Source organism: Leuciscus leuciscus, assembly GCF_965113295.1.
Source record: "Leuciscus leuciscus genome assembly, chromosome: 17".
NCBI classification, from domain to species: domain Eukaryota; kingdom Metazoa; phylum Chordata; class Actinopteri; order Cypriniformes; family Leuciscidae; genus Leuciscus; species Leuciscus leuciscus.
The window spans coordinates 33,261,478-33,277,571 of NC_138741.1; the positions used below are offsets into that span (position 1 = coordinate 33,261,478).

At 48.0% G+C, this 16,094-nt stretch overlaps 1 protein-coding gene across 1 annotated transcript in view; it reads left to right on the forward strand.

The window, feature by feature from the left end:
* atp6v1c2 (ATPase H+ transporting V1 subunit C2) overlaps nt 1-9,873 on the forward strand; it is a 38,731-nt gene extending 28,858 nt beyond the window's left edge. The window contains exons 10-13 of the mRNA XM_082143565.1: nt 4,424-4,511; nt 5,062-5,159; nt 5,244-5,373; nt 9,729-9,873. Of these exons, the coding sequence (XP_081999691.1) occupies nt 4,424-4,511; nt 5,062-5,159; nt 5,244-5,373; nt 9,729-9,824 (412 nt within the window). The 3' untranslated portion in view covers nt 9,825-9,873. The remainder of the gene's footprint in view (nt 1-4,423; nt 4,512-5,061; nt 5,160-5,243; nt 5,374-9,728) is intronic.
* Nucleotides 9,874-16,094: the final 6,221 nt, after the last annotated feature.

The window sequence follows — 16,094 nt, forward strand, 5'->3', positions numbered from 1 at the left end:
GTGATATTTCTAGGCCCTGGAAGCAGCCTTTCCCCGCGCGGCTGACTAACGCTGCGGCCGATGACTTCACCAACCTGGTTGGTTCTGTGGAGCAGGGCTACATGTGCATTCCAGTGGTTGAGGACACGTTGGCCATGCACCTTTCGCCTTCATCCGCTCCTTCCTGGAAGTCTCGCCCTCTTCTTCCGCCGAAGCCCTGCAGGACCACGTCCGCCCTCATGGCAAAATCTTACATGGCGGCTGGCCAGGCAGGTATGGTGCTCCATACCATGGCGATTCTCCAGGCCTACCAAGCGGAAGTCATTAAGGAAATGGATGAGGACGGGGGCCTCATGTCAGAAGCGGTCAAAGAGCTCCGCAGAGCTACCGACCTCGGTTGGACGCACCATGGCGGGTTTGGTGGCTGTCGAGCTATGGCTGAATCTCACTGAGATTCATGAGAAAGAAAAGGTCTTCCTATTGGACGCCCCTATCTCCCAGTCAGGCTTGTTTGGAGAGGCGGTTAATTCAGTGGTTGACAAATTCCGAACGGCTAGGACTGCTAGCTTCCCCCATCTCAGAAGGGAGGGACAGACCGCTGAGGCGTATCTGTTTCCCCTCGAGATGCTCTCCGGATCAAAATCTGTCATACCCCCCGCCATGCGCGCTTGGGGATGTAGAGTCAGCCTACCAAAACCATCTTCCTGTATTGAAGGATGGAGACGCTCAAGGCTATCTCCCCTCAAAGCATCTTCTCGCTCGAGCTGTTTCACCCACGGAAGGAGAAGCATCTGGCTTTCTCCTCGTGTCAAATGCTCCAGCCCCTATGCTAGACCCCAGAATGAGAGAGACCTCGATGACCCCTGTGGGCCAATCTTCACAGTCAAAGGACGCTTCAGGCCCCCCTTCGGCTGTTTTAGCTCTATGCCCACCACCTCTCACTGGCAGTCACTCAGAGAGTCTGGCGGCGAGGCCCCTCCCAGGGCCCATTCCCGCGCAGCCCTTGTCTCACCACCTAGCAGCGTGGAGACTTCTGCCAGATGTGTCGCGCTGGGTTCTCCGCACAATCCCATTCGGATACACACTCCAGTTCTGCCGCAACCCTCCTTGCTTCGATGGGGTTCACCCCACTGTCACGAACAGCACCCTAGAGGTTTCTGTTCTACAGCAAGAAGTAATATTCCTCCTACTGAAGGGAGAGATAAAGAAGGTCCTCCTTCAGACTTGGACCGCGGTTTCTTCAGCCGCTACTTCCTTGTCCCAAAGAAGAATGGGGGTCTGCGCCCCATATTGGTCCTGCGTCATCTGAAATTTTCCATTTACAAATGGAAGTTCAAGATGCTGACGTTGAAAGATATCCTGGTGCAGATTCGAACAGGGGACTGGTTCGTCACCGTGGACCTGAAGGACGCCTATTTCCACATCCAGGTCATTCCACGGCACAGGAAGTTCCTCCAATTCGCCTTTGGGGGAAAGGCATATCAGTATCAGGTCCTTCCTTTTGGTCTAGCTCTGGCTCCGCGGATGTTCTCCAAGTTCATGGATATGAGGCCCCTTGAGGCTCCAGGGCATCCGTGTGCTAAATTATCTAGACGACTGGCTCATTCTGGCTCATTCTGGCTCATTCCAGAGAGTTGGTGTGTCGTCACAGGGACAACCTTCTCCACCACCTCCGGTCTCTTGGTCTCAGGTTGAATGCTCAGAAGAGTGTCTTAACTCCTTCTCAGCAGACCACTTTCCTGGGTGTCCAACTCGATTCCCTCTCGATGCAGGCCCATCTGGCCCCTGCTCGAGTTTCCAGACTCTGTGCATGCTTGGCCCGTTTCAGGCTGAAGAAACTCATGTAGTGGTGGGCATATGTCGCCGGCTTCTGGGGCTCATGGCAGCAGCCTCTCCTGTGCTGCCCTTGGGTCTCCTTCATATGAAACCATTCCTGTGGTGGATGAAACTTTTCTTGGTCTGCCTTCCGCCTGCTGACAGTGTCGCGCAGTTGCCTTTGCGCTCTTTGGAGGTGGAAAGACTCCCCCTTTTTATTGTAGTTTGCTGTCGCCAGGTTGTCACAACGGATGCCTCTTTGGCTGGTTGGGGTGCGGTCTTCGAGGGCAGACCGGCGTGCGGTGTTTGGACGGGCAAGCTTCACTCGTGGCACATAAATTGCCTCGAGTTGCGAGCCGTCTCTCTGGCTCTGGATCATTTTCTCCCGGCCCTGATGGGCTGTCATGTCATTGTCAGGACGGACAACATGGCAGTGGTGTCCCATGTAAATTGCCAGGGAGGCTCGCGGTCGCACACCCTCAACAGGCATGCGCGCTGCCTCCTCCTCTGGGCTCAAGACAGGTTTCTTTTGCTGAAAACAGTTCTCGTTCCAGGGGACCTGAATGTCACAGCGGACTTTCTGTTGAGACAGAAGCTCAAGTCGGGGGAGTGGATGCTGCACCACCAAACAGTGGCTCAAATTTGGAGCATGTTTGGTGAGGCAGAGGTGGAGCTCTTTGCGTCGCAGAGCTCAAAGCAGTGACCCCTGTGGTTTTCCCTGTCTCATCAGATGCCTCTGGGGATAGATACCCTTGCTCATCCGTGGCCGGAGTTGAGAGTGTATGCATTCCCTCCGCTCCTTTGCACAGGGAGGGTGTGTGGAATCCGCCTCCTTCTGGTGGAATCCGCCTCCTTCCGCCTCCATCCCAGACGTTGTTCTCGGAACTGAGCTCCCTGGTGGAGGGGTCCTCTTGGCAGATTCCTATCAGGAGAGATCTGCTGTCTCAGCTCCAAGGCAGGATTTGGCATCCTCGTCCCGAGATATGGAGGCTGTGGGTGTGGCCGATAAGAGGCAATCGCTAGCGACAGTGGCGTCTGGTCTTCCCGCTGATGTTCGGGAGACCATTGATAACGCTCGTGCACCTACTACTAGACGACTGTATTTCTCTAAGTGGAAGGTTTTTGAGTCTTGGTGTTCGGCTCATGCAGTGGACCCAGTCAGCTGCCCGGTCGGTTCAGAGCTGGAATTCCTGCAGAATAAGTTTGAGGCTGGAGTAGCTGCTACCACCTTGAGAGTTTATGTTGTGGCTATCGCTGTCTATGGGGAGTCAGACGAGGTCCCCTTAGGTAGACACCGTCTGATCTACTCATTTGTGCGAGGAGTTAGATGCTTGAGGCCTGCATGTCCTATTAGTGTCTCCACCTGGGATTTATCAGTTGTTCTGGAGGGGCTATTAGAGCCTCCCATTTGAAGCCTTGGAGTCAGCTCCGGACTGGATTCTGACTCTCGAGGTGGCACTTTTGTTAGCGTTGGCCTCTCTCAAGCGCGTGGGGGATCTGCTGGCTCTTTCTGTGAGTGAGCCTTGTATGGAGTTTGCCCCAGGTCTTGTGAAGGTGTTTCTAAGGGCCTAGACCGGGTTATGTCCACAAAGTTTTGTCCACATCATTTCGCTCTCAAGTGGTTGTGCTTCACTCTACTGAGGAGGAGAAGCATAATTTGCTTTGCCCTGTTCGGGCTTTAAAGGCATATGTGGACCGCTCTGGCCAGTGGCGCAAGTCGTCTCAGTTGTTTGTATGCTTTGGGGCTGGCCGCTGAGGGCTTAACGCCTCTAAGCACAGAATCTCTCACTGGGTGAGAGACAAAATTTCCCTGGCTTATGAGGTTCAGAAGCTTCCTTCATCTCTGGGCGTTAAAGTTCACTCTACTAGGAGTATCACATCCTCCCAGGCTCTTTACAAGGGAGTTCCTTTGGAGGATATTTGTGTGGTGGCAGGTTGGTCCTCTCTGCACACTTGTATTAGGTTTTATAACTTGGATTTAGATGCGGCCCCTGGTTCCCGGGTTCTTTCTGTATGAACTGGAACCGCCTAGGTCCTGGTTGAGTCTGGTCTGGCCCAAAAAAACAAAAAAACAAACAAATTATAGGTAAGTTCCTTGTTGGCCCAGATCCGGCAGCGCTTAGCTTGAGTCGAGTGAACCTATGAAAGAGAACGTCTCAGGTTACTTGCGTAACCCATGTTCTCTGAGTAGGGAACGAGACGCTGCGTTTGCTGCCAAGCTCCTCTTGCTGGGCTTCTTCTTCTTCATTGTTGGAAATTCTGAGGAGCAGATGGCACGTTCACTATAGAAAGGGTGAGTGACGTGGCAATGTTGAGGAGGCGCCCGCACCATCAGGTGTCATTCTATACGGGTTCAGACAATCTGCAACGCCCTGAGGGCGTTCCCATTGCGTCATCGCTACGCAGCGTCTCGATCCCTATTCAGAGAACAGTAGACGTTTGCGCTGCTCTTGGTAGATTGCGTTGGTCATTATGGAAATTATCTGGCTTTGTTCTTTAATTTGCGCGTCATCAGAAGATCAGCAGCAGAACTTTCCACTCCCATCGGCACTTATTTGGAATTGCGCTCTCACGCTAATTTGCCCTGTTTAGTCAATCTGGTCCTTATTATTTCTCTGTTGGCCAACAGGTTTACAGTGCGGGAATACAATTCGGATGAGGCCGAGAAGCAAAAGCAGGAGATAAGCCGTCTCGCAGTGGATAAGAAGGAACTGTATGTAAGTAAAACAAGATCAAATCTAGGGTGGGACTTGATTTTGTCCATGGGAATTGATTGGATGGCTGGATGACTGTGGTTTGCTATTGGTTGATCTCATGTGAGTGACAGGTTGCCCAGCCTTGCGTCAGTTAACAGGTCATCAAAGAAGAGAAGAGCTGTTGCTGCAAGAGGAAGTTATTTTGATTTAAGATTATTCATGATCTGAATTTAAAAAAATATGTGCATGGATACATCATACTGCGATACTGCAATATTCCATAAAAAACAAGAAGAGTCAGATTTTAAGCACTGATTATTAAGACAAAACAAACCACTGAATTGACCACTGAATCAGTGATCTTGATTAATATCTTCAACTTGTTCACCTGTGTTTGGCAACCTCGGGTTATTTTGGGATAGTGAGAGATTTAATTTGATAAAATACAGATAAAGAAGAGGAAAACTATTGAAATGCTATGATTATTTTCAAGACTAATGGCAGGTAAAAGATTTATCCCATGTCTCAAGAATCAATGCAACAATAATAGGGTGCTTATTTGTCCCAGCAGAGAACATTTGTGTGTTGGCTGAAGGTGAACTTTAGTGAGATCTTTGTGGCCTGGATTCATGTCAAGGTCCTTCGGATATTTGTTGAGTCAGTTCTCAGGTAAAAGAACCTCTTGAACAAGCAATGAATCAAAAAATATAAACAGATCAACACACTCATTACAGTTTCTCTGCTGTTGGTTAGGTACGGTCTGCCGGTCAGTTTCCAGGCTGTTTTGCTACAGCCCAGGAAGAAGAGTATGAAGCAGCTTAGGCAGCAACTCAACTCTATATTCAAACACCTCGACCCAATGGCTGTGACTGGTAAACCAGATGTAAGATTGTTCTCTCTCTCATTCTGTACCTGAATTCCCATTTCCACAGCCACTCACAGTTAAAAGATTGGTTCACACAAAAATTAATATAAGGCAATATTTGCGATTATAATTGCGTTTGTTGATTGAAAAAAAACAACAACAAAAAACATCTTGGCAGAATGCACAGACATTTTAGAATGACCATCAAAGTGTCACAATCTGTCAGCTGTATTCAGTGTTCGACGCAGGAGAGTATAACAAAAACAATTTAATTTAAGTCTTTAATTAATAATCTGGTTTCACTTCATTTTGATGGTCCCTTTAATACATTCTGCTGACTATAAGTAGCATTACACTTACATGTCTACTAACTCTCGTTAGAGATTTAGTCGAGTATTAGTAGACTGTCGACATGTAGTTGTAAAGTTACTTGTAGTCAACAGAATGTTCAAAAGGGACCATAAAAAAAAACACGGTGCAGGCGAAAGGCAGGAACTGAGTGGCACTGGTGGCAGGAGAGACCAGGGCAGTGATGACAGAGGGAGGAGTCAAGAAGGAGACAGAAGCAGGAGGACCCAGGCAGGGACCCAAAGTGCAGCCAGGATGATGGCCCACAGCGGAATCGAGGGAGGGAGGAACCACAGAAGAGATTTGGCTGATGACACCAGGGGACGTCTGATATAGATAGAGCCGATGGAAGAGGAGACCAGGGTGCAGATGGAGAGCTGACAAGACCGGGCAACACCGATAGTCCTGGAGGTCTAGGCAGGGCTGCAGCGACAAGCATCTGAGGTGAAGCCAGGGTGCCAGAGGACTGAAGTGGCGCCGGTACGACCGAGGACCAAAACCGAGCCGGAGCCGGAGCCCAGTGGAGGGTGGAAATGGTGAAGTGGTGGAGGGACGAAGCGTAGCTGATAGCCTGTAAGTCCATGGTGCAGGCAGAGCAATGTCTGACCAAGGTGGAGCCGGAGGAACGAGGGAGCCCAGTGGAGCCATAAGGACGATGGTCCCAGGTGGAGCTGAGGGAGAGAGGAGCCAAGACGGAGACAACAGGTCGACGGGCCGAAATGGAGTGACTGGATTGACGGCTGGAGGCAGAGCCAGGGGATCCTCTTGACTGGGCTCGAGACAGGAAGAACCAAGGCAAATCAACACAATAGAGTTCTGTCAGAAGATGAGCTTAGGGACTGAAGGGAACTAGCGGAGGCTTGGCAGAGGAACTGCCTGACCTTGGAAGAGGAGGTGGGAGAGGAAGGCTGGATGGAAACTCTGGAGACACAGGAGATTTTGAGATGGGCAGAACCAGCAGAGACACAGGATTAATAATAAAAAATATATATTAATATAAATATTCTCTTCCAAATCCAACTAATGTCGAGAGGTCAGCAGCAGCTCATCCTCAGAAGTGCAAGTGTGGGTGGGGTCTTCCTCCATTCCCTCGCACTCCACTAATACTCCCACAGTGGCACATGTTGTTAACAGCTCACGCACCTGGTCAGGCATTTCGGGATGCTTGGGCTCCGGGGCAATGGTTGGCTGAATCCTCTTACCTGCCGCTGGCTCCTGCATCATGGCAGGCTCAAGCTCACTGTCTGCAGTGGGCTCTGGTGTCATGTCCATGCAGCGAGGTGAATGACTAGCTGGGCTCTGGGTCTGGAGTGGGGCTGGTGAAGTCCTGCCCTGGGCCGATGGTGAAGGCAGATCCAATATTCACCAGCACACACTCCAGCACAGCACAAGTCAAGTCAAGTCAAGTCAAGTCACCTTCATTTATGAAGTCACCTTCAACCTCTGCGCAAACCTCTATGCAAACACAGACATCATGTGCACATGCGCATCATGTGTTCAGTCCATAGGTATGCGCGTTTGAATATATATACATATATATATATATATATATATATATATATATATATATATATATATATATATATATTAGGGGTGTAACGGTTCACAAAATTCACGGTTCGGTTCGATACGATACACTTGTGTCACGGTTCGGTACGTTTTCCATAGGCTACAGCAAAAATAAATAAATATCAGAGAAATTTCCTTTTTCTGCATTTTTTATTTATTTAATGAAACTAACATCATAAAGTATGATTTTTGTATTTATTTATTTTTGTGCTTTTTTTACTGAGCAATAATGGAGCTATACTTGACTCTTCTTATGAGCATATAAAACAAAACAGCTCCTTGGACAAAATGAAATGTAATATTGTAGTAGTAGGCTAGTTATAATCAAAGGTTTATTTTAGTTCAGATTAACATTTGAGGGCAGTAATTGTATTCATAATGTCAAAATAAAACAGACGTAATGTTACTTGAAAGCATTATAGCCCACTATTCCTGACAAACTTCCATACCTTGCAGTTAGTGTTACTACAGCAAATCCATTCCACGGTGAATGCTGCTGATCTGTGGACACCGGCCAGTTCATTCATGGCACGATGTTTCTTCCTGGTTTCCACGTCAGCGCTGTTTGATCCGTTAATAACAGAGAAATGTGCATGTTTCTCACTAGATCTCGCAGCGATGTTATTACTTCAGTGGCGAATTCAAAAAGCATTTGAAATTCAAATGCTTTCTTTACTGGTCTGGATCTCTTAGCACTGTGTGGTGTTGCTTGATCAGTCCCGCTTCACAGGTCAAAACTGATAAACGGTCCACACAAACACAATAAGAGTAGCTCAGTTTCGTTCCTTACATTGCATTTGCCAGTTGATGTTGTGGTCGCGCCAGCCTCTATGAGCGCGCTTGCCACCCGCGATGCGCCTTCATTTGAAATAACGAAATTTTGGTCGGCAGAAAAGAACGGTTCGATACGAATACGCGTATCGTTACACCCCTAATATAATATATATATGTATATGTGCGCAGGCGTGTAGTCCTTCTTTACAAATCAACCCTCAACAAACTACTTGTCTGGCCTTAAAAACGTATCATACATAATTATTTATCGCGTCCGCGTAGCCATGTGGTGACTCTGTACAGATAAAACAACAACATTTTATCTGTACAGAGGTAAAGGGAAGGGAAGGAGGCCTTCACAGGGGAGAGCCTAGTTGACACTTCAGGACTGCGTTGTCATCGTGTCCAGGCGCTGGTCCTTCATCAGATCTGGAGTGTGTGTTTGAGTGTGTGTGTGAGAGCACAAAGAGGAACATACACATTGCACAAAGGAGAACGGTGCTCTTTATGGCCAGATGATGTAGTTACACATGTGACTTTTTATTTCTTCTGTGGAACACTAAAGGAGAAATTCAGAAGAATTATAGGCCTTCTACTTGCTCTTTTACAATGAATGGGAACTAAAATGTTCAAGCTTCAAAAATGACACAGTAACACCTTACTCAATAATATAACTTTAGTCCACATGGCTTTATTCCTAGTGTTCTAAATCCATACATTATATTTGTGTGAAAAACAGACTGAATTTTTGTTTGTTTTGGTGTGAACAATTACTTGAACTGCCCACTAACATTAACTATGTTTCCATCCAAGGATTTGTTTGCGATTTTTGGGATATCGCGACAAGGAATACAATCTTAAATTGTGCTTGAAAAACATATGCACTCAAAGGAGGTGGATAATTTTTTTATTCGGTAAGAAATCATGCGCACAAATTACGATGGAAATATTTCATGAATAAATTACTGGTTGCGCAACTAAAAGTTGGTGGCAGTGCAAAGTGACAGTGCGTTCACGCTTTGTCAGAATTAGCGTAATTATGAGAAAAGCATTCACTTCCTTACAGAATTCGTAATTACAACTTGTAAACTCTTTAAACTCTTTTATGAGTGATCCAACTTGTACTATGTATTCGCTGTACCATCTGACCACTGCAGATTCATTTTGGTGTTGTTAGTATTGACATAATAATGCATAATTCCAAATCCAAGGTCCTGGTCCAGCTCTGTAGAATATCACATGTTGTCATCTCATAATTGCGGTAATTACAACATGGTGTGAATGCAGCATTTGACTCAACAGATGTATATGAATAACTGAACTGGCCAGTGGACCAGTCTCATTTTACACCATCTTAAATGTTTAGTCATTCTGAAATGCCTGAGCCAAAGTTTGTCATTAAAATTATTTTCTATAATCACCACCTAGAATTCCCAAACATCAGGCATCCAAACGCAAGATAACATGACATGTCAGTTACCCAGGAAGTGAAGATTTTGTTCTCTAGTCTAGAACACATGGGATGATGGGATGAATCACATGTGCTTTATTCACAGCTGTTTTAGTGCAGCTTCATTTGCAACTTCAGATGGAAACATAGCTAGTGTGTAATTAAATGAGGACTTCAAAGATGAATAATGTTTTGCATTCTGTTGTGATGGTTTTGCTGTCACTCTTCTTAGGTGGGGCTTGAAATCCCAGACGGAAGCACCGGTCAGCAGGAATATTACACCTTCATTTGTTATCCTATCAAAATTAATTTGGTGGATCCAAGTTAGTGCTAAATCATGAAATGAACTCAGGAATTTTAAGTTATTTGGCAATCATGTTTCTGTTTCTGTTTTGCATCTTGCATATTAAAATAAACCCAGACAAACAGATGAAATACATGTCTACTGAGTTTTTGTACTTTTTTCAATGTTAAACAGGAGTAGTAGGACTATGTGAAGTTTTGAAATTAATTTAAGGAACCTTCAACCAACTGCAAGGTCCCATGTTATCCATAAAGAGTTTAGTATTCTTATGATTGGTGCGTGTGTAACAGAGGAAAGCTAGTTAGACCTGTGCCGTAAAACTCACTCCCTTGGCCTCAAGAGGTGCGCTTGAGACTGTTTAGACTCACAGGTAATGCATCCCTCGACCTACATATTTGCAAAACTTAAAATTTACATATACCAGTCCCACAAGGACTTTGTGATTTTTCTTTGGTGATTTTTTTTTTGTGATCAAAATGACTGATTTTGTGCTGGCAATTTCCATAAATGTGCAAAAATATGCTTTGTTTTATTTATAACCAGGATACCACATTTAGCCTACCATATTGTGTATTATATTAGAAGACACAAAGGACAAACAAAATGCATAAATCTTCTTTTTGTTTTGTTTTTCACACAGACCACTCACTGACATAACGTGTGAAAATAATTGTTTGTTTGTTTTTTGTTTGTTTACTTTTATTTTATTACTTTAATTACTTTTAAAGGTGAACTAAGTAACTTTTTTTACCTTAACTGAACAGCTTCGGGGTCATTGGAATGGTTATATTACTTATTTCGGGTTGAATGGTGGTCGTTTCGCACCCCCCTGGTGCCCGTGAGCAGAAAATACGCACTTGCAAATTTGAGCCGGCGGGCCGCTGGCCGCTGCGTCAAGAAGTCTCGCGTGATATCAGGTCTCGCGATGTAAACAATTGCTTTACGGCCAAAAGAAATCTGCTAAAATGCTGTCATTATTGAGCTCCCTCACGCTGTCCGAACCCGAATGAAGAAGACGTTTTAAAGAATGTTCCGTCTGCTTTGATGTCGTTGATCTATAGCCTCTGGTGTCTGAGAATCACCAACGAGTTTTTACAACAGTGTTGTCAAATATCTATTCCGAAGCTGTGGGGGGAGCTCTAGAGAGAAACCTGCGAGCAAAAAGCGAGAATACAGCGAAGAAATCCCGAAGCTACTGAGTGCTGCTTTAATTAGTTTTGCAGCAAAAGGGTAACAGACATACAGACAATACATAAAAAAACACAATACATAATGCACATTGCACACATCATAGTTCATATACATATAAAAAACACAAAAACCTCTCCCATGAAGAGTTCAATAGACCAACAGCCACTGAAAAAAACAAACACCCGGCACCCTAAACCGACGCCCAGAAGGCAACAATTGAAATTCTTTAAATAAGGGATGATCAAAATGTTATCAAATTGAATCTGCCTTATTCAAAACCACGTTATGATAAATATCAATAGGCTGGATTTGACTTACCCCTGTAACTTTTCCTGCAAACTTAACAAGACTATTTAGGCTATTTTCTGTAATGCGTTACAATTTTAATTCAATTAGGGATAATTCAATTAGATAATTATATATATATATACACTCACCTAAAGGATTATTAGGAACACCATACTAATACTGTGTTTGACCCCCTTTCGCCTTCAGAACTGCCTTAATTCTACGTGGCATTGATTCAACAAGGTGCTGAAAGCATTCTTTAGAGATGTTGGCCTATATTGATAGGATAGCATCTTGCAGTTGATGGAGATTTGTGGGATGCACATCCAGGGCACGGAGCTCCCGTTCCACCACATCCCAAAGATGCTCTATTGGGTTGAGATCTGGTGACTGTGGGGGCCATTTTAGTACAGTGAACTCATTGTCATGTTCAAGAAACTAATTTGAAATGATTCGAGCTTTGTGACATGGTGCATTATCCTGCTGGAAGTAGCCATCAGAGGATGGGTACATGGTGGTCATAAAGGGATGGACATGGTCAGAAACAATGCTCAGGTAGGCCGTGGCATTTAAACGATGCCCAATTGGCACTAAGGGGCCTAAAGTCCCCTCCTTGAACTGCCACCTTAACGTGGTGGAGGGGTTTGAGTACCCGAATGACCCTAGGAGCTATGTTGTCCGGGGCTATATGCCCCTGGTAGGGTCTCCCAAGGCAAACAGGCGACGGGTCAGACTAAGAGTGGTTCAAAAAACCCTTATGAGTGACGTTAAATCGAGGACCGTGACGTCGCCCGGTATGGCGCAGCCGGGGCCCCACCCTGGAGCCAGGCCCGGGGTTGGGGCTCGTATGCGAGCGCCTGGTGGCCAGGCCTTTCCCCACGGGGTCCGGCCGGGCTCAGCCCGAAGGAGCGACGTGGTGCCGCCTTCCCGTGAGCTCACCACCTGCAGGAGGGACCGTAAGGAGCCGGTGCTGAGAGGATTGGGCGGCAGTCGAAGGCAGAGGCCTCGACAACCCGATCCCTGGACACGGAAACTAGCTCTAGGGACGTGGAACGTCACCTCGCTGGCGGGGAAGGAGCCTGAGATTGTGCGTGAGGTTGAGAGGTTCAGACTAGAGATAGTCGGGATCACCTCTACGCACGGCTTAGGCTCTGGAACCACACTCCTTGAGAGAGGATGGACTCTTCACCACTCTGGAGTTGCCCATGGTGAGAGGCGGCGCGCTGGTGTGGGTTTGCTTATAGCCCCCCAGCTCAGCCGCCATGTGTTGGAGTTTACCCCGGTGAACGAGAGGGTCGTTTCCCTGCGCCTACAGGTCGGGAATAGGTCTCTCACTGTCGTGTGTGCCTACGGGCCAAACGGCAGTACAGAGTACCCGGCCTTCTTGGAGTCTCTGGGAGGGGTGCTGGAAAGTGCTCCTGGAGTGACACCTGGAGGGGCGTGATTGGGAGGAACGGCCCCCCTAATCTGAACCCGAGTGGTGTTCAGTTATTGGACTTCTGTGCTAGTTACAGTTTGTCCATAACGAACACCATGTTCAAGCATAAGGGTGTCCATCAGTGCACGTGGCACCAGGACACCCTAGGCCGTAGGTCGATGATCGACTTTGTGGTCGTTTCATCTGACCTGCGGCCGTATGTCTTGGACACTCGGGTAAAGAGAGGGGCGGAGCTGTCAACTGATCACCACCTGGTGGTGAGTTGGATCCGATGGCGGGGGAGGAAGCTGGACAGACTCGGCAGACCCAAACGTACTGTGAGGGTCTGCTGGGAACGTTTGGCAGAGTCTCCTGTCAGAGAGATCTTCAACTCCCACCTCCGGCGGAGCTTCGACCGGATCCCGAGGGAGGTTGTAGATATTGAGTCCGAGTGGACCATGTTCTCCACCTCCATTGTCGAAGCGGCCGCTCGGAGCTGTGGCCGTAAGGTCTCCGGTGCCTGTCGAGGCGGCAATCCCCGAACCCAGTGGTGGACACCGGAAGTAAGGGATGCCGTCAAGCTGAAGAAGGAGTCCTATCGGGCCTGGTTGGCTTGTGGGACTCCTGAGGCAGCTGACAGGTACCGGCAGGCCAAGCGAACTGCAGCCCGGGTGGTTGTGGAGGCAAAAACTCGGGCCTGGGAGGAGTTCGGTGAGGCCATGGAGAAGGACTATCGGCTGGCCTCGAAGAGATTCTGGCAAACCGTCCGGCGCCTCAGGAGAGGGAAGCAGTGCCCTACCAACGCTGTCTACAGTAGAGGTGGGGAGCTGTTGACCTCAACTGGGGATGTCGTTGGACGGTGGAAGGAATACTTCGAGGATCTCCTCAATCCCGCCGTCACGTCTTCCATTGAGGAAGCAGAGGCTGAGGGCTCAGAGGTGGACTCGTCCATCACCCGGGCTGAAGTCACCGAGGTAGTCAAGAAACTCCTCGGTGGCAAGGTACCGGGGGTGGATGAGATCCGCCCTGAGTACCTCAAGTCTCTGGATGCTGTGGGGCTGTCTTGGCTGACACGCCTCTGCAGCATCACGTGGCGGTCGGGGACAGTGCCTCTGGGATGGCAGACCGGGGTGGTGGTCCCTCTTTTTAAGAAGGGGGACCGGAGGGTGTGTTCCAACTACAGGGGGATCACACTTCTCAGCCTCCCTGGGAAAGTCTATGCCAGGGTACTGGAGAGGAGAATACGGCCGATAGTAGAACCTCGGATTCAGGAGGAACAGTGTGGTTTTCGTCTGGGCCGTGGAACACTGGACCAGCTCTATACCCTCTACAGGTTGCTGGAGGGTTCATGGGAGTTTGCCCAACCAATCCACATGTGCTTTGTGGATTTGGAGAAGGCATTCGACTGTGTCCCTCGCGGCGACCTGTGGAGGGTGCTCCGGGAGTATGGGGTCCGGGGTCCTTTGCTAAGGGCTGTCCGGTCCCTGTACGACCGAAGCAGGAGCTTGGTTCGCATTGCCGGCAGTAAGTCAGACTTGTTCCCGGTGCATGTTGGACTCCGGCAGGGCTGCCCTTTGTCGCCGGTTCTGTTCATAATTTTTATGGACAGAATTTCTAGGCGCAGCCAGGAGCCGGAGGGTGTCAGGTTTGGTGACGACACGATTTCATCTCTGCTCTTTGCGGATGATGTTGTCGTGTTGGCCTCATCAGACCAGGACCTTCAGCATGCACTGGGACGGTTTGCAGCCGATTGTGAAGCGGCTGGGATGAGAATCAGCACCTCAAAATCCGAGGCCATGGTCCTCAGTCGGAAAAGGGTGGCTTGCCCACTTCAGGTTGGTGGAGAGTTCCTGCCTCAAGTGGAGGAGTTTAAGTATCTTGGGGTTTTGTTCACGAGTGACGGAAGCTTGGAACGGGAGATTGACAGACGGATCGGTGCAGCTTCTGCAGTAATGCGGTCGATGTACCGGTCTGTCGTGGTGAAGAAAGAGCTGAGCCGCAAGGCGAAGCTCTCGATTTACCGGTCAATCTACGTTCCTACTCTCACCTATGGTCATGAGCTTTGGGTCATGACCGAAAGGACAAGATCCCGGATACAGGCGGCCGAAATGAGCTTTCTCCGCAGGGTGGCTGGGCGATCCCTTAGAGATAGGGTGAGAAGCTCGGTCACTCGGGAGGAGCTCAGAGTAGAGCCCCTGCTCCTCCACATCGAGAGGGGTCAGCTGAGGTGGCTCGGGCATCTGTTCCAGATGCCTCCTGGACGCCTTCCCGGGAAGGTGTTCCGGGCACGTCCCACTGGGAGGAGACCCCGGGGAAGACCTAGGACACGCTGGAGAGACTATGTCTCCCGGCTGGCCTGGGAACGCCTCGGTGTCCCCCCGGAAGAGCTGGAGGAAGTGTCTAGGGAGAGGGAAGTCTGGGAATCTCTGCTTAGACTGCTGCCCCCGCGACCCGGCCCCGGATAAGCGGAAGAAGATGGATGGATGGATGGGCCTAAAGTGTGCCAAGAAAATATCCCCCACACCATTACACCACCATCACCAGCCTGCACAGTGGTAACAAGGCATGATGGATCCATGTTCTCATTCTGTTTACGCCAAATTCTGACTCTACCATCTGAATGTCTCAACAGAAATCGAGACTCAAAAATCAGACCAGGCAACATTTTTCCAGTCTTCAACTCTCCAATTTTGGTGAGCTCGTGCAAATTGTAGCCTCTTTTTCCTATTTGTAGTGGAGATGAGTGGTACCCGGTGAGGTCTTCTGCTGTTGTAGCCCATCCGCCTCAAGGTTGTGCGTGTTGTGGCTTCACAAATGCTTCGCTGCATACCTCAGTTGTAACGAGTGGTTATTTCAGTCAAAGTTGCTCTTCTATCAGTTTGAATCAGTCGGCCCATTCTCCTCTGACCTTCTAGCATCAACAAGGCATTTTCACCCACAGGACTGCCGCAATCTGGATGTTTTTCCCTTTTCACACCATTCTTTGTAAACCCTAGAAATGGTTGTGCCTGAAAATCCCAGTAACTGAGCAGATTGTGAAATACTCAGACCGGCCCGTCTGGCACCAACAACCATGCCACGCTCAAAATTGCTTAAATCACCTTTCTTTCCCATTCTGACATTCAGTTTGGAGTTCAGGAGATTGTCTTGACCAGGACCACACCCCTAAATGCATTGAATCAACTGCCATGTGATTGGTTGATTAGATAATTGCATTAATGAGAAATTGAACAGGTGTTCCTAATAATCCTTTAGGTGAGTGTGTGTATATATATATATATATATATATATATATATATATATGAGATCTTTTAATGTTCGCGGTTATTTTGTTGTGAAATGGCGAATTATGCAGGATTGCAAAAATGTAGTTTATTTTGAATTGTATTCAGCGGTTG